Source organism: Oreochromis aureus, linkage group 3 (genome assembly GCF_013358895.1).
Source record: "Oreochromis aureus strain Israel breed Guangdong linkage group 3, ZZ_aureus, whole genome shotgun sequence".
NCBI classification, from domain to species: Eukaryota; Metazoa; Chordata; class Actinopteri; order Cichliformes; family Cichlidae; genus Oreochromis; species Oreochromis aureus.
Window position 1 is genome coordinate 45842339 of NC_052944.1, and position 22121 is coordinate 45864459.

Below are 22121 nucleotides of genomic sequence, written 5' to 3' on the forward strand. Positions count from 1 at the left end.
CTACGTAGAAAAGGATGCTGGTGTTATTTGTCTCTCAGAAACAGCTCATAACTTCCCTTCAACTCATCCATGTCACCTAAAAGGTAAACCTGTTTCTCCATCACCTGTTCAGCTCTGATGATTCAGTAAGGACATCTCCTGGTTTCATCTGCATGTTTCTCTCACACCAGATAACCAAACCGATATCATGACCAGCAGCTTTTACAGCTGTGGCTCCAGCAAACATCAGCTGATACTAGAAATTAATATTAAATAAATTCTAACAACAGCTGATCAAGCTTAAACGTGCTGCTGTTGTTTGACATCCGCTGGTTTCCTCTTTCTGGCGCAAAGTGGGCGATAAATAAACAAGAGAGAAAAGCCGATCAGCTGATCATTGATCAGTTTCGTGATTGAAGTAGAAACAGGAGAGAATGAGAGAAGAAGAGGCAGCTGTGCAGCTTCAGCTTTGTGTCTTTTTCATTGTAGCTGAAGTCCGGGACAAACTGTGTTCCTTTTCACCTCAGTACGAAACGCGAAATATTTTCTCTGAATACCAGACGATTCTGTTTTTTACTGGACGGTTGGCAACTCTAATAATTAACCGTATGAATAAAATAAAGTTCAACATCAGTAACATAGCACCCACCCAGCTGTATACAGTAGAAACTCCGTCATGCTAGCTAGCACGCAGTACGAAAATGTCAGCATACCGAAAATAAACTCCACCTAAACTTGGTTTATATCTGACTCAGATAGACTGCAGGTCATAACTTCTTACCTGAAGTTCAGTTCACCTGACACGCGGACCGGCGGCCGCATCGGGTCTCTCCTCTTGCCTCCCTTTTCCTTCATCCACCTGCTGGCTTCCACCACTTGCTAATGTTATTGAATCTGTGGAAGCTCCGCGATATCCACCACACGAAGTAACGAGTAACGAGCCTATCTAAATCCCAGTAACGAGTAACGTGTTCCTGGTTTTGGCATAATAACTAGTTACCGTGCTCGTTACCACAATAATAACGTAGTTACTGTAACGCGTTACTTAATAACGCGTTAGTCCCAACACTGCTGCTGACTGATGTGACCTTTTGTATCTTACACTGATACTTGTCATATTTGTATCTGCGCCTAAAAGATAAAAAGTTTTCCATGCTAAAACACAGCTCCACCTCCTGCAGTTCTCCCTCTGAACCACTAGATGTCTCTGTTATCTAAATGAAGACGTGCAGCACAGCAACCACAGCAGTGCTCAGATCACACGTGTCCTGTTATTATGTATAAAAGCATGAAACAGGTGAGACAGGTGGGATCAATATTAATGTTGTGGAAATATATGAAAAAGCAACAGAAGAGTGAAAACATTTTGTGTTTCTAGAAAGATCTTTCAGCTCATAGCTGCTCACAGACTGTATTTACAAGTGACAAACTGCAACTCTACAGTACATCTACAGTGTATATCAAATATATTCTGTATTCAAATCTATTGAGTGATGTTTGAAAGTCTTTCCAGGTGAGTTTGATCCAGGAGGGTCTGAAGCCAGAGTCAGACAGAGACTGTGCAGAGACTGTAGAAGGACAGAGCAGCAGCAGAGCCGTCCAGATACACTGAGATCCTCTGTCAGATCCAGAGGGACACACAGGGATGATGCTGGACTCTACATTGTGTCTGACAGTGGAGCTGTTCTCAGAGCAGTTCACTCTGCAGCACTGACAGTCATCTGCACTTCATTCCTCTGTCAGTCACTGCTGGATGAAGCTCTCCTCTCCACCTCCCAGTAACATGGCCCAGTCAGAGCGCCTCTACACACAAGCTGCTGCTGCTTCAACCTCTCTGGATCATCAGGACACAGCTCCTCCTCTCTCAGCACACACACCGTCCTGTTTACCATCATCAGCTCCACCTGCAGAGAGAAGAAGGAAGAGCAGAGGAGATAAACGAGTGTTTCCAGAGACTCTTCATCAGCTGTCAGTCAGTGATGCAGCACATCCAGTATAAAGAGCAGCAGGGACTTCAGTGCTGGGACTGTACTAGGACTCATTGTTGCTTCACTTTTTCTAATCTTTGGATTTTTATTGAAGTTGATGAAAATGTTTTTCCCTCCTAGTTTGAGTTTGGACTTTCATTCAGTAGAAGAACCTTGGTGTGTCCACTCTGAGCTCTGTAGGAACCCCAACAACAAGCCCAACAATCCAGATGGACGGTTCCAGCTGTTAACTGGAGGAATTCCATCCAAACATCTGCTCTCACTAAATTCTTCCTCACCTACAGACTGTGTTCTTCACTGCTTTAAACTTGGAAATGAATGCAGTCATTGGTCTGCGTGCTGCTCTGTTCAGAGAGCTGATTGGCTGTTGACAGCGTTTGATCAGAGCGTGTCAGCCGTTACTATGGTGACCATAAAGGTCAGAAACAGGAAGTGTTTGTGTCCAATCCTGAAGCCTGTCACCATCCTCCTCTCACAGCTTCACTGAGAAGCTGCAGCTTTACAGGAAACACTGGATCTTTGTTTCATGCTGACTGTGTTTAGTACAATACTGCTGACAGCACCACCCACTCACTCCATCACTCTACTTACTCCAGAGTCTCCAGTCTGTAGTCTGGACTATGCTGAAGATCAGACAGCTGCTTCACATCTGGATCCTTCAGGTAGTTCCTGCTCAGGTCCAGCTCTCTCAGATGGGAGGGGTTGGACTTCAGTGCTGCTGCCAGATAATCACAGCTGATCTCTGACAAACCACAGCCCCTCAATCTGTATAAAGAATGAAAGATGTAAGTTTATTAGACAAAGAGCTTGAAATCATTCAGTGTTTCATCATCTGTTCAGAGCTGAAGAAGGTTCAGAATGTAGAAGTTTAGAAAATGGAAACTCCAAACAGCTGAAGCCAACAGGAAGCAGCTTCAAACAGGAAACTGTGCAGAGTTTCAGACTATATGTCCTGATGCAGCCAGTTGGATTTTGGAGATTTGAATCTCTGTTCTGTGACTAAGTCCTTGAATCATTTCTTCCAGTTGGTCCAACAAGACAGACTAAGTGTTGGACATGTGTTGTGGCTCCATTAGGGGAGCTTCTAAATGTGATGCGATGGCCCCTCTGGGTCTGTCAGGTCACAGCACTGAAGAGAGCTCAAACTGGGCACACAGTGGTTCCAGTCTGGACCAAAGACTCTATACTGGGACTGAGGGACTGCTTTGACTGCACCCACTGGGACTTTTTAAAGGCTCATGTTCTCACTTAGATCATCGATTTCTACTTACATTTCTTTCTGGGGAAAATGGGGATTACTTTGAAAACAGGAAGTATTTTCCCCAATAAGCAGCCCTGGATTAGTAAATCACTCCAACATGTTCTCAGGCAGAAGAAGCTGTCTTGTTATGAGGGAGAGAAGAAAAAGATTGAGGCACAGAAACGTGTTGAAAGAGAGATAAAGCAGCTAAAATCAGGTGTAAAAGTAAAGCAGAGGATGAGCTGAATAAAGGACACTCAAGGCTGGCTTGGAAAGGAATGAAGTCCATGGTGGGGATGCAGAACAAGGAGCAAAGATGAATGTGATGCTGAATCAGCAGAAGACTTGGACTCATTGATTCCAGCTTTGATATCATTGATTTCAATGAAGAGCTTTGTGATTGTAGCAAAGGGCTGGTAGCTCTGAGAGTCCCACTGATGAGGTGTTTGTGTGGAAATCTCTTAGTGGGACCAAAGAGAAAACGCCCTGGTCCTGATGCTGTGGGAGGGAAATGATTGAAGTGTGCTGTGAGGAACTGACTGGGAGGTTTTCACATTTTTTCCAGTCCTCCTTGGAACAACAGGAAGTTCCCAGCATATGGAAACAAAGGTTAAGTGTCCTATGGCACTCAGTGATGATGGTGCTGTGGCCCCACCACCTCCACCTCTTTGTAAAGGAACTAAGTGTAATCTGAAGCTTCAAATGGAACTAAGACTTCCTCCACTAGGTGGCAGTGTCTGATGAGAAAGTGTTAGTGGAGCTGGCCTGGAGTCAGAAACAGGAAGATGCAGGATTTGGGCTGAAATGGGGAAAAGTGGTTCGCACTAGTGCCTTAAAGCAAGAAGGTTGTAGGTTGAAGCTTGTTGGCCTTTCTGTGGAGGTTGGATGTTCTCCCACAGTCCAATGAAATGCTGCTTAGGTTCATTGGTGCTTCTAAATTGGCTGTAGGTGTGGATGTGAGAGAGTGCTTCTCTCTCTGTTGGCCCTGTGATGGACTGCTCACCTGTGCAGGTGGACCACGCCTCTTGCCCTATGACAGCTAGGGCACAGGCTGCAGCCCTGTGAGCCTCAGCTGAATAAACAGTTAGCAAAAATGATCCATAGATGGCCTGAAATCCCCAGTTAGCAGTTTGGTAGATAGCTATGACATGCTAATCCCATCCAGCAGCTGTATTCTACCTGTAAGCTGATCCCTGCTGAGCCAAAGCACTTTTTCAGATACAAATGACAACCTTTAATAGAAACCTATTGGTCAGCATCTTATTAGCCTGCTGTTAGCTTCATTCCACAGAAAACTGAGAGAAACTAACAGAGTTGATAAAGAATAAAGAGAAATGTGCTGATTTAAAGCCTTTGAAGTGCTTCAGATGATCTCTGTCCACTTCTGTCCACTCATTCATTCATGTAAGCTTCTAATGCAGCTTTGATCTTCACAGTCTGCTTCATGAAACTCATTCTAACCCTGAATGTCAGAGTGTTCCTCCTTCTCTTTCCCATCATTCATGCTGGCAGTGGAGGAGATTTGGATGTTGGACTGTGTTTTGGATGATGTGTGTATGTTTGTGTTGGACTGCTGTCTGTAAAGCAAACACACATTTTGCTTTGGATTTCAGTGTCACACAGACTTTAAGGTGGAATGAAGAGTTGGAGAGTTTCACAGTGAATTATCCAGTGGAGGATTTTTCTTCTTCTTTGAAGGTTTGAAATGTGAACATTGTTCTGCTGCAGTCAATGGACTAAACCAGAGAAGAAGAAAACAGACTTTACCATGAAGATCCTCAGTGTGGATCAGTATAATATCAGCCTGATGTCTGCAGTTTAGTGTCAGCACAACTTTCACATCATATTCATCTCAGCACAACTAAAACATGCTGACTGACCTCAGAGTTTCAAGTCCACATCCTGGACTCTCCAGGAAACCACACAGATGCTTCACTCCTGAATCCTGCAGCTTGTTGTTGGAGCTCAGGTTCAGCTCTCTCAGATGGGAGGGGTTGGACTTCAGTGCTGCTGTCAGATAATCACAGCTGATCTCTGACAAACCACAGTCCCACAATCTGTATAAAGAATGAAAGATGTAAGTTTATTAGACAAAGTGCTTGAAATCATTCAGTGTTTCATCATCTGTTCAGAGCTGAAGAAGGTTCAGAATGTAGAAGTTTAGAAAATGGAAACTCCAAACAGCTGAAGCCAACAGGAAGCAGCTTCAAACAAACACAACAAGAGAAAAACTCTGAATGTTTCACATTAAAGTCGTACATTTCTCATAAAAACAGGACAAAGACTTGAAAAGTCGTGTTTTTCCTTCCAGGAACCACATGGCTTCACTTTTAAAGGTGAAGTGTGAAAGAAATGGACATATTTGAAGTCCAACACCTTTTTCCAGTCACATGATTAAAGCAGACAAACTACAAGCTCATTTTCATGCCAACAAGTCATCTTCTGACCTGGACTAACAACACTGGTCTCTATGTGCAGCTGGCTGTGAGACCAGTGCTCAGGGAGCGTCTACAAAGTGCAACACTGAAAGAACATCACACACTCATTTGCTTCCAGCACTTTCACACAAACATCTACTGTCATTATTGTCACCAAACTCTGTGGATCCTTTATTGCAAATTCAAATGGGATCAAATGGTCAGACAAAAGAGGGTTATGAGGAAATAGGATGAAATGTTGTGTATTAGCAGTGTTATTGAATCATTTTCCTCCGAAACCAAACAAAATGATTGACAAACATGTTTTTACAAACTCAGTGTTGGACTTGGATCAGCAGGATAAGCTGATGTTTAAAGGCATTTGAGTCTCGCTGTATGAGAGTCCAGTTATTCCTCAATATTTATGGATGATGTTCTTTCAGTGTTGCACTTTGTAGACGCCTCCCTGAGCCTCACAGCCAGCTGCACATGGACCAGCTGACATTACCCAGCATTAGAGGCGGCTGTAAAAAATGGATTTTCCTATTTAAATGGTTTTAATTTGAATAAAGCGATGTTGATTCATTCAATCCTGAATGGATTTTTAATATAAATGTATTTTGCCAGAATCTCAGGTTAAAGCTCCCAAAAGTATTTCAACAACAACCAAACAGGTAAAACAGTAAATGAGAGCAGCTAAACACACAAAGATGGAAACACAGAGCGTGGATCGTTCACTCGACGGCACGTACACGGACACGCCGTCGGGGCTGAAAGTGGACAGCTCACAGATCCTGAAGCTGCAGGTTTCATCTGTCTCCAACCAAAACTGAGTGAACCAGCAGCAAAGAAGATCCAAACTACGCTTTTACGCTTTGATGAACATCGTCATGAATTCTCTCTGACTTTGACCTTTACTTCCTGCACAGCTCTCTCTCTCTCAGTGTACTTCAAGAACAGTTTACCTTCAAAAATCTGTTTTCTGCATTATTCACTGCTTATTACGCACCAGTCTGCTGTTGTGTTCACTGCTGTCGGCCTCCGAAAACAAAGCCTCATTTCTGCTGTTCAATACTGAAGAAATTGAAACCTTTTAAAATGATGACAGATTACAAACTCTCAGCTGTGTCTGTAATCAAACCTCTGTAACTTTGCTTCACTTCAGCAGCATCAGCTCATGTTCACATGTTGATTCATGGTTTGCTTCAGTTTTTGATCGACTGCAGAATATTTTGAAGGTTATCTGCTATAAAAAAGCCAGAAGAGGAAAATCTGCTTCATGTGTTTCTGTTTGATCCTCAGTGACTTTGACACAAAGGCCTCTGCTGTGATGATCACACCTCTGATCAAGTCTCACAGTGTCAGCTTTGTTTTTATACATATGGATATGTGCTGATAAATGATCAGAATTAGAATATTTCCCACTGTCTGCTGTGTGCCGTGACCTTTGACCTGCTAAAGAGAGTCAGCTGTGGATTATTCATTGTTGTGTCTGATACTTAGAACTGTGAGGAAGAACACTACACAGTTAATCAGGTCCCCTCTCTGAATCAGGAAAGGTGGGCAGGTCGCGTGTGGGCCGCGGGCCATACGTTGAGTCTCACTGTTTGAAATGTGAACATTGTTCTGCTGCAGTCAATGGACTAAACCAGAGAAGAAGAAAACAGACTTTACCATGAAGATCATCAGTGTGGATCAGTATAATATCAGCCTGATGTCTGCAGTTTAGTGTCAGCACAACTTTCACATCATATTCATCTCAGCACAACTAAAACATGCTGACTGACCTCAGAGTTTCAAGTCCACATCCTGGACTCTCCAGGAAACCACACAGATGCTTCACTCCTGAATCCTGCAGCTTGTTGTTGGAGCTCAGGTTCAGCTCTCTCAGATGGGAGGGGTTGGACTTCAGTGCTGCTGCCAGATAATCACAGCTGATCTCTGACAAACCACAGCCCCACAATCTGTATAAAGAATGAAAGATGTAAGTTTATTAGACAAAGTGTGAGCTTGAAATCATTCAGTGTTTCATCATCTGTTCAGAGCTGAAGAAGGTTCAGAATGTAGAAGTTTAGAAAATGGAAACTCCAAACAGCTGAAGCCAACAGGAAGCAGCTTCAAACAAACACAACAAGAGAAAAAACTCTGAATGTTTCACATTAAAGTCGTACATTTCTCATAAAAACAGGACAAAGACTTGAAAAAGTCGTGTTTTTCCTTCCAGGAACCACATGGCTTCACTTTTAAAGGTGAAGTATTAAAGAAATGGACATATTTGAAGTCCAACACCTTTTTCCAGTCACATGATTAAAGCAGACAAACTACAAGCTCATTTTCATTCCAACAAGTCATCTTCTGACCTGGACTAACAACACTGGTCTCTATGTGCAGCTGGCTGTGAGACCAGTGCTCAGGAGCGCCTACAAAGTGCAACACTGAAAGAACATCACACACTCATTTGCTTCCATCATCCAACCTGAAGAGGAAACAGAGACGCCTCCCCTTCAAAGTAAAAGCTGCTCCTTTTGGACACAGTATCAAAGAAAGTCTACAGTATAACATGGAAAAGACAGAAAAAAGTTTTGGTTGTTTTTAAACTGTGCAGAAATGAAACTACACTAAGCTCAATTATGTGACAGACATTTCATCCCGTGTCAGTTTGGCCTCATCCTGGGCGGATTATCCAGCACACACTGACCACAGGCCCAGGGGCCACGCACAGCTGGGCTCCATCCAAGAGACAGGAAACAAACCAACACAATAATAAAAAGCACCATGTGATCTTCTTACATCTTCAAGACAAACATAGTAAAAACATATTTGTTTCCTGATAAAATGATGTGACAGGTAGAACAGAGTAAAGTGGTGGTGTTACAGCCTTTCTCCCTCTGCTGCCGAGGCTGTTAGTCTCTCCCAAACTCAGCTACAGGACTTCCAAATGAATGAAAGCAGCAGAAGTGGCTTTACAAATGAAAGAGGAAGAGGAGAAGAAGAGGAGAGGAGGCCACCCTGACCATCACTCCAGCTGAAAACATCACACTTCCATTAAAGTTGGTGAGAAAATGTTGAGCAGGATGAGCTGCTGGCTAATCTGGAGGCTGTAGCAGCAGCTCACAGTCACCGTGGATTTCCACTCATGAAAAAGCTCTGGCTGCTTCATTTCTCAGCTCATATCAGAGACTTTAGTGAAGCTGTACTGTGATGCTTCCATATTCCAGTGAGGCCTCCAGAATGATTTCAGCTGTTCTGTACACACACTGTGTGCCCTGTATGGCTCAAAGTCTCTGCAGCCTGTTTTTATCTGCTATCATCAGATCTTCATCATCCTCATTCACATCCCTCACACACTCTACAGCCTCATCAGCACTGACTTCATCTTCACTGACTGATGGAGCACAACATGAACCTGTGGAGGCTGAAACACTGTCCTGTCAAACATCTCCCCGTCACCACTCCACTTCTGTCAGCCTTTAAATGAACCCTGCTCAAGTCTGTCACTTCTGTTTGGAGCCAAAAGAGGTCAAAGATGATGCCACTACATTCTTGTCTAGAAGATATTAAAGTGTATTTGGTGACACACAAAAAAGGGTCAAGTTTAAGTACAGTTTGGGTCCACACATGTCCAAACCCTGGTGTGTGGGCCTACTTAGTACTGAGAAAAGCCCACTAAAAGAACGCCCACCAGACCAAAGCAATGGTTTTGACTTGATCAGCATTAACCCCGCCCCCTGACTTTGATGGGTGAAGTTGACAAATAAAATGTATTTATGAACAGCGATGCAGGGCCAGGAGTAGCAACGTGAATGAAATAAATACATCATTAAATAATTCATTATCAATATTTTTAATTAATTATGTACATTTTAATTAATTACTGAAATAAATAATTCATTAGTGATGTATTTATTTAATACAACCATAAAATTATTGCTAGTTTACTCAAAATAAATTGAAGACATCAATAATAAAGGTTAAATTATGATAATGAATACATGCAACTATAACTGATGACATAAGAATTTGGATTTTTAAGCTAAAGCGAAGGTGCTGACTCACTTGGCATGTTTCTCTCAAATCCTCCCTAATAACAATAACATAATTACACTTTAGCCACAAGAGGGCAGCAGCATTAATACAAGTCCCGTGTATATAAAGGTACAGTGATTATATTACAGGGATTTTGACAAAAACAAAACAGAAGTTGATGGCAGTGTGTTTTCCATAACATACCAACCAAAATAAATAATAAAAACTTTATAACTTACAGAGCTTTTTTAGAGACTTTGACCACTGGCAGCAGCCTCAGAAGAGCCTCCTCTGAACCAAAGTATTTCTGCAGGTCAAACTCATCCAGATCTTTTTCTGATGACAGTAAGATGAAGACCAGAGCTGACCACTGAGCAGGAGACAGTTTATCTGTGGAGAGACGTCCTGATCTCAGGGACTGTTGGATCTCCTCCAGCAGAGAACGATCATTCAGTTCATTCAGACAGTGGAACAGATTGATGCTTTTCTCTGCAGACAGATTCTCACTGAGCTTCTTCTTGATGTACTGAACTGCTTCTTGATTGGTCTGTGCGCTACTTCCTGTCTGTGTCATCAGGCCTTGCAAACGAGTTTGATTAGTCTTCAGACCCAAGAGAAAACGAAGGAACAAGTCCAGGTGTCCATTGGGGCTCTGTAAGGCCTTGTCCACAGCACACTGGTGGAGAGATTGGAGTTTTGGTTTATCAGATAATTTAGGCCACATGGACGTTGTTTGTTGTTCTTCCAGCAGATTGAGTCCAGAGTTGATGAAGGTCAGGTGGACATGAAGAGCAGCCAGAAACTCCTGAACACTGAGATGAACAAAGCAGAACACCTTGTTCTGGTACAGTCCTCTCTCCTCTTTAAAGATCTGTGTGAACACTCCTGAGTACACTGAGGCTGCTCTGATATCGATGCCACACTCTGTCAGGTCTGGTTCATAGAAGATCAGGTTTCCTTTCTGCAGCTGATCAAAAGCCAGTTTTCCCAGTGACTCAATCATCTTCCTGCTCTCTGGACTCCAGTGAGGATCTGTCTCAGCTCCTCCATCATATTTGATCCTCTTGACTTTGGCCTGAACCACCAGGAAGTGGATGTACATCTCAGTCAGGGTCTTGGGCAGCTGTCCTCCCTCTCTGGTTTCCAGCACATCCTCCAGAACTGTAGCAGTGATCCAGCAGAAGACTGGGATGTGGCACATGATGTGGAGGCTTCGAGCTTTCTTGATGTGGGAGATGATCCTGCTGGCCTGCTCCTCATCTCTGAATCTCTTCCTGAAGTACTCCTCCTTCTGTGGGTCAGTGAACCCTCTGACCTCTGTCACCATGTCGACACACTGAGGAGGGATCTGATTGGCTGCTGCAGGTCGTGTTGTTATCCAAAGGCGAGCAGAAGGGAGCAGGTTCCCTCTGATGAGGTTTGTCAGCAGCTCATCCAATGAGGTGGACTTTCTTGTTTCAGTCAGGATTTTAGTTTTGTTGAAGTCCAAATTAAGTCGACACTCATCCAGACCATCAAGTATGAACACAACCTGGAAGTCTTCAAGCCTGCAGATTCCTGATTGGTTAGTTTGATTAAAGAAGTGATGAACAAGTTCCACCAAGCTGAACTTTTCCTCTTTCAGCACATTCAGCTCTCTGAAAGTGAATGGAAATATGAACTGGATGTCCTGGTTGGCTTTGTCTTCAGCCCAGTCCAGGCTGTATTTCTGTGTTAAGACTGTTTTCCCAATGCCAGCCACTCCCTTTGTCAGCACTGTTCTGATTGGTTCGTCTCTTCCAGGTGAGACTTTAAAGATGTCTTCTTGTCTGATGGTTGTTTCTGCTCTGTCTGGTTTCCTGGATGCTGTTTCAATCTGTCTGACCTCATGTTCATCATTGACCTCTGCAGTCCCTCCCTCTGTGATGTGGAGCTCTGTGTAGATCTGATTCAGGAGGGTTGGGCTTCCTGCTTTAGCGATGCCCTCAAACACACGCTGGAACTTCTTCTTCAGTTGGGCTTTAAGTTCACGTTTACAGAGTGGAGGAAATATTTCTGAAGGTAAGAAATTCAGAAACAAATATTACACAATAAATATCACAGCCTTTCAGTACCCTGAAAGGATGAATGTCTATTGGTCCATTTCTTGAGCTATTAGGAAAGATCAATATTCAGTCTTTAGAGAAATTCTCTTACTGCTCTGCAGATGGTCAGCCATCTCATGCTGCTTAAGTCTCCTCAAGAAGTGGAGTGTGATCTTCAGAAATGCTTCTCTGCAGCTCTTTCTTTCATCTTCATCCTCACCTCCAAACATCTCCTCATCCTCCATCTGGCTCTTTAAAGTTTCTGGGTGATCTGGACTCAGAAGCTTCTGGATCTTCTTCAGCTCGTTCTTCACAAACATGGTGATGTTGTCCTCCAGCCGCTGGAAAAGAAGACTATATGAATTACCCAGTGGTAAATGGACTGGTTCTTATATAGCTCTCTGTGATACTCTGTGCACACAAAGCATTTTATACAACATGCCTCATTCAACCAAGCACATTGTTCTGTGCTTAAATACTTTCTTTCACACTCTGATGGATGCATCAGAGGGCAGCTTGGGTTTAGTACGTTACCCAGTACATTTGCCAGCCAGGGTTTGATTCACAAAGCTTCTGACTAGTAGCTGACCTGCTCACCTCCTGAGCTACAGTCACCCCAATCTGACTGAAATCATGGAGCCCAAACTCTGATTTATGTTGGACACACTGACAATCCTCTGGTCCACAAAGTGCAGCACAGAGGTGACTGAAAAGAACAAATGTAAACGTAGTACTACAAACCATAACCACATAGTCCAGGTGTGTTTGATGTTGCTGTGCAGACTGACCAGTGGAAACCTCTGCTTTCTCCTGCTCCACTCTGTGGAGGAGTAATGAATAATTAGCTCATGTTATGTCTGTCCACACACAGACACAAGCTAAAGGTCCATGAAGTGATGTTTGGATGGGTTCAGTCAATCAGATGACTGTCATGGTGAAGCTTTGCTAGTCCTGGTGATCCCACTGAGAATTAACAACTCAGTTTCCACATGTCTGTAGTTTTCTGCTCAGTTTCTTTAGTCCCAACAGCTCTTACCATCTCCTGCATAAAGCTTTCCTCCATGCTCAGATGCCCTGGAACAAGGTGCTCTCTTTATATCAGTGACTGGTTTAAAGGGACAACTTGCAGTGCTCGCCAAACTTTGTGTCAGCAAAAGTAGTTCTAATGTTTATTACACTTTTACATTTTACACACACAAATCAATGAACGCAAAAACATAAACTTTTCACATATTTTGTTTCACAATGTTACAAAACTCAGTTCACAACTACACAGTCTGATTTACAAAATATTTATGAGCACAGTTTGAGCCGATGTATGTCCCGAGTCTGTGGACTCAGTGGTTTTGTTTTGATTGTTATTGTCTTTTGTTACAATTTCATCCTGATTAAGATTTTCTAGTTCTGAGGTTTTGGTTTCTGTGTTCCCTCTGTACTGTGTTAGTATTGTGTCTCTGTGTTCACTTCCTGTTTTATTTTGACAGTGCCATGTCCTACGTTAGTGTGTCTACTTTTTGCTTCCCTTGTCTGGTTATGTCCAATTAATCCTGCTGTGTCTCCTCCCTTTCTCATTCCCTGATTGTTTTTTTGTGTATATGAGCCCTTTGTTTTCTCCTGCTTGTTGCCGGGTCGTCTGTGTTATCTCCCGTGTCTCCGTTTAAGGTTTCAGGTTAGTTTTTAGTTTTTTCAGTAGAGGTTATCTTAGCTTCTGCACAGGCCATCTCCGCTGCACTTCACCGTTTCAATAAAGCTCACTCACTTCACAGCAGTGTCGACATCTTGGGTCCTTTATTAAATTCAACATGGCTCGCCCGCTAGCCGTGACATAAGATGTGAAAACAATATCCAAAAAACATGAGGGACAAACAGGGAATAGTTTTAAGGTGCAGGGCCAACAAACTAAGTCTAGCCATAAACTCAGAGTTGATTGAATAAGCATTTTGAATTGGCTGATCTGAGTTACTTCAATCAAGTCTATGTTCACTTTGAGTTAAGATTATACATGATTAATGTAAAGAAAAAAGCCATCATCAGCAACTGATTCTGATTCAGCAGGTTTTCAAATCTAAACGGTACCCATCCCTAGCTGGCTGTAGTTAAACCTTTACTTAAAAAGCATCCCTAGACCAGCTGTCTTAGCTAATTATAGGCCAATCTCCAACCTGACAATCCTTGGAAGAGTAGTTGGGGGAGACAATCAGAGGGCAGTGTGATGATCTTAGGTTACAAACTACCGCAGTCAAGTCCAGAGGTGGGTAGTAACGAGTTACATTTACTCCGTTACGTTTACTTGAGTAAGTTTTGAAAAAAAAAAAAAGTACTTTTATAGTACCTTTTGGTGCTTTAATGGCTAACATTAACCTGGCTGGCACACATGTTAATGTTAGCCACTTAAATATTAGCAGTTAGCTGAGGCCACAAGAAGAAGAGGCCCTAGAAGGACGATGGATGATAAGATTAGATTTTCAAGACTAGGCAGAGACGTGTTTTCCTTTACTGTCTCTTACAGAGGAGGGAGCAGATACCAGACGAGGTCACGGAGGTACGGGAGGATTCGCAGCAGACAGCAAGACTGCCACGTCCATGCGAGAGAGAGCGATGGCTACAATAAGCTCTGTTTTGTCTCCCTATATAATGTTGTACAGCCCATTTGAGGGTTATCCTCTCTGTGAACCAGATGCTTGATTTCACACAGAGGTCCACCAACTGAATTTGATCAGTTATGGAACGATTTACCTCGACAGGCTCCTTCACTCGCTGCTTTTAAACCTGCCTTAAAACACACTTTTACTCCCTGACCTTTGACCCAGTGTGACATGTTGACTCACTACCTCAGACAGCTTAAAAATAGTCTTTTTGTTTTTTTGGTGCTGCCTAAAAGAACCGTAAAATATCTGTCCTATATACAGTTATGTTCATATATTTTTGTACTACATCAGGAAACTCAAAAATATAGTTTGTAATATTTTAATCCTTATTTTTAAAACTGTTTTTGTCATTTTTCTTCTCCCATTGCATCAAAAATCATTATTTACACTGAATAAATGAGTCAGCAGCTCTCTTACATTGTTGCTGCAGGTTCATTACTGAACCCTGGAGGTTTATCTTTGGACCGGTCACTCCTCACAGACACACAGCTGGATGCTGCAGATCCTGCTCCATCCTCTTCCTCCATCTTCTTGATGTCAGGGTGGAGTTAGTCTGAGAGGTAAACACACACACTCAGAGGTGCTGTTGTACTGGAAGCATCACACTGACGGGTTTCTAAAGTTCTCATTGATCATTTCATGGAGTTTCTGTGGTAAACACTGTCCTGTGACGTATGTGTTATGGTGAGGGTCATGAGGGCTAACCAGCCCCACTCCTTACTCCTCATATTTCAGCCTGAAGCACAAGAACAGCCTAAACCTAACCAGCAGGCTGTAACCTCAAAGGGACTTCATGGTTAGAAATAAAGGTTCAATGAAATGAAGCAGATCATAAAAACACGAGTTCCAACTTTAAAAGAAGCATCCACACGATGACGGCACAGCAGAGGAGCACTTTCTCTAACACACTGATTCAGTTCCACTGACACAAGGACACACACAGGAAGGCACACACACACACACACACACACACACACACAAGCCTTTATAAGAAACAACACAATCATCTGCGCTTGTCAATCCAAGTCCTTAGCCCATGAGCCCGCGGTATCAGACCACAGATATTCCCTTACTTTGAAAAAATAAAGACAGTTTTCAGAACAGACCTGATAGTTCTGCTACAGCCTGTTTACCAATATAATCAATATCAGATATCAGAGCAACAGAAACCTCGGTGATCAGGACGCTGGGACTGAGAACAGGAAGTAGCTCAAACGTCACAGTTTCATGACGTCAGCCTGAACTCCACTCACGGAGTTTCTGTCGCCATTGTAGTTTTTAAAGTCCCGAGATGAAGGCGGGTCTTTCTGTGAGTCCGCACGCTCATTGGCTAATAGCTCGAGATTGACACATCGTTATCCAATGAGCGTGCGGGAACTTCCGACATAAAGTTGTTTCCTTTGAAAAACCAAAGTCTGATTATTTTTGCCTCCACTGACGGAGCCTGTTGTTCCCGCCACAGAGACACAGTAATGTCAGAGCGGTGTTAACACTCACCCTGCCTCAGCACAGCTCTCACTCTCCTCCTGCTCTCTCACGCTAAACGGAGGCTCAGCTAAACTCACTTCCTCTCTACTTACAGGAAACCAGCGCTCAGAGGAGCCGACCGGCCTCACATTTCACCCACAGACACGAACAGCGTGGAATTATTTTATGTCATAAGAAGAAACATATTCATGTTAACACTCACCTGCCTCAGCTCCACCTTCCTCCTCCTGCTTTCACTTTCACTACTGCTCCCTAAACACAGAGGATGCTGGGACTTGTTGTTTTTTCCTTCCGTCTTCCTCTTTGTTTGTGTTCAAGTTATTTTGATCATGTAAACATCAACAGAACACGTGAAGCCACACAGAGTTTGTATGTCGAGGTAGGTAGGAGGTGTGTTGTCTTCGTAGCGCTTGTTAAAAATAACACAGCATCCACTTGTGCTTTGCAAGCTACTGCTCCAAACATTTTATTGACACCATTCATTCCCTCACACCACAGACCAGTCTTCTTTTATGTGCTCCCCCGGAGGCATTCACGAGCTTTCTTAAATACAGCGCCCCCTGCTGGTAAACCTTATCATTACACGAACACCTACATATCAACACATCCCCTTTCCTCTGAATGATATACAACATAGGTCTTATAAACTAACATATACACATAATTGTTTTACATTAATATTTTTCAATTGTTTTTTTTTCACCACCATCAGAATATAAGATAAAACAAATCCAGTTTCAGCTTTACAGATTAAGCCTAACTGGTCTTTTGGCCTTACGCTCTGACCTCCTCAATACAGGTCCTGAAACCACTTCACTTCTCTCCACATACTCATGTCCATCCAGTGGTTTCAAATCAGACACTGTCTCTGCATGTGACACATCAACATTTTCATCTTCCTCACCACATTGTTCCTCCTGAAATGTCTCTTTAGTCTTCAGCAAGTTGCGACGGTTCCTTCTGAACACGTGACCTTCTTCAGTTCTTACGTCATATGATCTCGGACCTGCTTCCTGAAGAACAATGGCTTTCCTGCTCCATGCATTCTGATCTTGGATTCTCACTACATCATCCTTTGCAAGCAATCCAAGTGCTCTTGTTCCCTTGTCATACCGCCGTTTTTGTTTCCATTTCAGATGCTCTTGCTTTTTTTATAATTTCTTCACTCTGCTTGCTTTCTGCATAGCAGGGCAAAGTGGTGTGTAGCTTATGACTCATCAGCAATTCTGCAGGCGATAAACCACAGTCAAGAGGAGCAGTCCTGTAGCTCAGCAGAGCTAAATAAGGATCTGATTGACTGTCTGTAGCCTTCTTCAGAAGCTGCTTGATGATATGCACTCCTTTTTCAGCCTTGCCATTTGCCTGTGGATGTTGAGGACTCGATGTGACATGTTTAAAGCCATATTCTCTTGCAAAATTCTGCCAATCTTTGCAATTATAGCAAGGACCATTGTCACTAATGACAGTTTCTGGTATTCCATGCCTGGAAAAGATAGACTTCACATGTGTGATCACATTATTAGCAGTTGTACTTGTAAGCAGAGCAATCTCAGGAAAGTTAGAGTAATAATCTATCACCAACAGATAGTCTTTCCCATTAAAATGAAATAAATCTGTTCCTACTTTCCTCCAAGGCTCTGTAGGAAGTTCAGGAATCATCATGGGTTCTCTTGCCTGTCTGCTCTGAAACTTGTTGCATGTTTCACACTTTCGATCATGGTCTCAATGTCTTTATTAATACCAGGCCAGTACACAGTGTCTCTAGCCCTCCTTTTACACTTTTCTATTCCCAGGTGTCCCTCATGTATTCGTTGAAGTATCAGCTGTCTCAGACTATGTGGTATCACAATCCTATTGCCTCTCAACAGCAGTCCATTTACCACATTGAGCTCTGATCTAACATGATAATACTTTGAACAAGACCCTCTGGGCCAGTCTCCTTGGATATTTTCCATCACCGTTTGCAGCTCCCTGTCTGCAGCTGTCTCCTCACATACTTGTTTTATCTTTGCGTCAGACACTGGCAGAGACTCCACTATCATATTAACATGATCGTCTACTTCTGTCTCAGTGGAGCTCGCGTGACACACCTGTGATGCTCGCGACAGTGCATCTGCTAAAGCTAAATGCTTGCCTGGTGTGTATATCAAGTCAAAGCTGTACCTCTGCAGTTTCATCATGAGACGTTGAATCCTCGGCGACATCTCATTCAGACTTTTCTTAATGATTGACACAAGAGGACGATGATCTGTCTCAACTGTAAAGGTAGGAAGACCATAAACATAACAGTGAAAAATATCAAGTCCATATGTCCAAGACATTCTTTCTCAATCTGAGCATATCTGGTTTCAGACTCAGTCATGGATCTAGAAGCATAAGCAACTGGTTTCCAGCTCCCCTCTTCAGCTTGAAGTAAAACAGCTCCAAGCCCATCCTTTGAGGCATCTGTTGAGATTTTCAAACTCTTAGTTGGATCATAATATGCAAGCACTAGGCGCGTTGTCAGTGTGGTTTTTAAATCATTCCATTCCTTTTCATGCCTCGCTGACCATTTAAATTCTATGGAATCACGAAGTAACTCCCTTAGAGCTGATGTTCTCACTGACAAGTTAGGTATGAATTTTCCAACAAAGTTTATCATTCCCATCACTCTGAGCACACCTCTCTTATCTGTCGGGCGCGGCATTGTTGCGATGGCTTTTATTTTTCTTTCATCTGGCTCAATACCTCCAGCAGAGAATTTGTCTCCCAAAAATGTTATTTCCTTTACACCAAAATGACACTTCTCATGATTTAACTTTAATCCATCCTCCTCACCCGTTGCAGCACCTTCACCAGTCTTTCATTATGTTCTTGTAGGGTGGAGCCCCAAATAACCACATCATCAACATAACAGCGAACACCTTGTAATCCCTCTAACATGTTGTCCATGGCACGATGAAAAATCTCAGATGCTGAGATTATGCCAAATGGCATTCTGAGGAATCTGTACCTGCCAAAGGTGTATTGAAAGTACAGTATTTTGAACTTTTCTCATCTAGCTTTATTTGCCAAAACCCTGTGCTGCATCTAGCTTTGAGAAGTATTTGGCACCTGCCATTTCACTTGCAATCTCTTCACGCTTTGGTATCTGGTAGTGCTCACGCTTTACGGCTTGATTTAAATCGCCAGGGTCCATGCATATTCTCAAACCATTGTTTTTATTCCTTTTATCCACACACACCATTGAGTTTACCCACTCAGTTGGTTCTTCCACTTTTGTAATGACCTGCAACTGTGACATTCTGTCCAGTTCTTTCTTTAAACGGCCCTTCAGTGGAGCTGGGACTCTACGTGGTGGATGGATCACTGGCTCTGCATCCTCTTTCAGCTGGATACTGTAAGTGCATGGTAGACATCCCAAACCTTTGAAGACATCCTCATAATGCTGTACAATGGAGTCAACTGCGCCTCGCTGTCCACTTGCTGCTTCTGCACAGCTGATGTGATACACTCTTTCTACTAGGTTTAATCTTTTGGATGTCACGCCACCCAGCAGTGATTCACGACCTTCTGGAACAACATTAAACAATACATCATAATCTTTATGTTTTATTGTCACTTTAAGTCTGCATTGACCACTACTTTCAATATTCTTTGCATTGTAGTCTTTTAGAGGCACTCCTTTCGTTATTATTTGGGGCTTTGGTTTCATAGCATTGATCTCTGTCATGCTGATTAGGTTTGCCTGTGCACCTGAATCGATCCTTAGTGCCACCAAAGTTCCTTGTATTGGGAGTGAAACAATCCACGCGTCTTCATAATCTGAGCGTCGCTCACTGTCTTCTGCTACGTTATGCTCACTTTTTACATCCTCAAGTGACACTATGCCCACAAAGAAAGTCTCGCTTAAATCAGTCTCTTCAACTACATGTACCGATTTGGGTTTGGCTTTCGACAGACATTGTTTGGCAAAATGATTTTTCCATTGCATTTCAAACATCTTTTGCCATAAGCTTGACACTGTCTCGGTTCATGTCAGCCACCACATCGCTTACAGGAGTAGTACACTGTATCCTCTTTGCTGGACTTCTGCGACATATTCTTCCTCATTTTCTTTTTAACCACAGCTATTTTTGCACTATTCAATTCAATTCAATTTTATTTATATAGCGCCAAATCACAACAAAAGTCACCTCAAGGCGCTTTATATTGTACAGTAGATCGCACAATAATAAATACAGAGAAAACCCAACAATCATATGACCCCTATGAGCAAGCACTTTGGCAACAGTGGGAAGGAAAAACTCCCTTTTAACAGGAAGAAACCTCCGGCAGAACCAGGCTCAGGGAGGGGCGGGGCCATCTGCTGCGACCGGTTGGGGTGAGAGAAGGAAAACAGGATAAAGACATGCTGTGGAAGAGAGACAGAGATTAATAACAGATATGGTTCAATGCAGAGAGGTCTATTAACACATAGTGAGTGAGAAAGGTGACTGGAAAGGAAAAACTCAATGCATCATGGGAATCCCCGGCAGCCTACGTCTATTGCAGCATAACTAAGGGAGGATTCAGGGTCACCTGGTCCAGCCCTAACTATATGCTTTAGCAAAAAGGAAAGTTTTAAGCCTAATCTTGAAAGTAGAGATAGTGTCTGTCTCCCGGATCCAAACTGGAAGCTGGTTCCACAGAAGAGGGGCCTGAAAACTGAAGGCTCTCCCTCCCATTCTACTTTTAAATACTCTAGGAACAACAAGTAGGCCTGCAGAGCAAGAGCGAAGTGCTCTAATAGGGTGATATGGCACTACAAGGTCATTAAGATAAGATGGGGCCTGATTATTTAAGACCTTGTATGTGAGGAGCAGGATTTTGAATTCAATCCTGGATTTAACAGGAAGCCAATGAAGGGAAGCCAAAACAGGAGAAATCTGCTCTCTCTTTCTAGTCCCTGTCAGGACTCTTGCTGCAGCATTTTGGATTAATTGAAGGCTTTTCAGGGAGTTTTTAGGACTTCCTGATAATGGTAAATTACAGTAGTCCAGCCTGGAAGTAATAAATACATGAACTAGTTTTTCAGCATCACTCTGAGACAGGATATTTCTAATTTTAGAGATGTTGCACAAATGGAAGAAAGCAGTCTTACATATTTGTTTAATATGTGCGTTGAAGGACATGTCCTGGTCAAAAATGACTCCAAGGTTCCTCACAGTGTTACTGGAGGCTAAGGTAATGCCATCCAGAGTAAGAATCTGGTTAGATACCATATTTCTAAGATTTTCAGGGCCGAGTACAATAACCTCAGTTTGATCTGAATTAAGAAGCAGAAAGTTCTGCACCGTATCCTTCAAATTCAGTTGAATTCAATTCATTTCAGTTCAATTCAGTTTTATTTATACAGCGCCAAATGACAACAACAGTTGCCTAAAGATGCTTTATATTGTAAGGTAGACCCAACAGTAATACATACAGAGAAACAGAACAACAATCATCACACACCCCTCACACACACTCTTCACCCTGCTGCCTTCTGGAAAGAGTGTGTACTGTGGACTTTACCACTTCACATGGTTGGAATGACAATAAAGCCATGTGACTTGATTAAAACTATCAATATTTACTGATCATAGGGCAACCTTTCTAAATTTGGTACACCAGTCAATAAGACATGTTCCAATATATTGGAAATTAAATAATATCTCTCTTTTACACATGGAGCTTTGTTTGGTGCGGTTTAATGACATCAGGTGCCTGAATTACACAACACTTCACCATGGTCCAATCAAACGCCACACATCTTCCTCTTTGTGTGCTGACGTCTCAGTGTGAAAATCTGTTGTTTAGTTCACTGTGGAAAAAATAAATATCTGTAACATTCAGCAGTTTTAAACTATTATAATAATGAGGCCTCAACAGCAAGTGAAAGAACCACACACAGCAGCCCAGCACCTCCTCCTCATACTGGTCACCAGTCTGGTCACAGACGGTTGGGGGATGGCATCGCATTCTTCAACCATTATTTGTTGCCCATCAGCCAGCGTGGTTGTGCAGGTCACAGAATAAGTTGTTTGGCATTGACACAGAACACATACTCACCTCTGCTGCTCAACCCACAAATGCATTTTCCTCACAGATGTGGCTCCATTAAGGTTTCACAGAGGTGAGAGATTCACTGCCAAGAAGCACTGTTACAACAAATAAATGACCAAACACAAATGTCCTTACTTTTTGTGCTAAAATTCTGATTTTATAATATATAAGATTGATATCAGGGCCAGAGCAGATGGACTAGACGC

At 42.7% G+C, this 22121-nt stretch overlaps 1 protein-coding gene and 1 long non-coding RNA gene across 2 annotated transcripts; both read right to left on the reverse strand.

The window, feature by feature from the left end:
- Positions 1–1822: 1822 nt before the first annotated feature.
- On the reverse strand, positions 1823–7449 carry LOC120439398. The gene is made up of 3 exons (XR_005612624.1): positions 7412–7449; positions 2559–2732; positions 1823–1883 (listed from the first exon to the last, which is right to left on the reverse strand). It is a non-coding gene; the product is annotated as an uncharacterized LOC120439398 (long non-coding RNA).
- A 1817-nt stretch (positions 7450–9266) lies between these two features.
- On the reverse strand, positions 9267–15570 carry LOC120433819 (protein NLRC3-like). The gene is made up of 6 exons (XM_039600744.1): positions 15468–15570; positions 14779–14914; positions 12455–12533; positions 11826–12054; positions 10052–11684; positions 9267–9276 (listed from the first exon to the last, which is right to left on the reverse strand). The coding sequence occupies exons 2-6, from the start codon at positions 14886–14888 to the stop codon at positions 9267–9269; spliced, it is 2061 nt and encodes a 686-aa protein (XP_039456678.1). The 5' UTR covers positions 14889–14914; positions 15468–15570.
- Positions 15571–22121: the final 6551 nt, after the last annotated feature.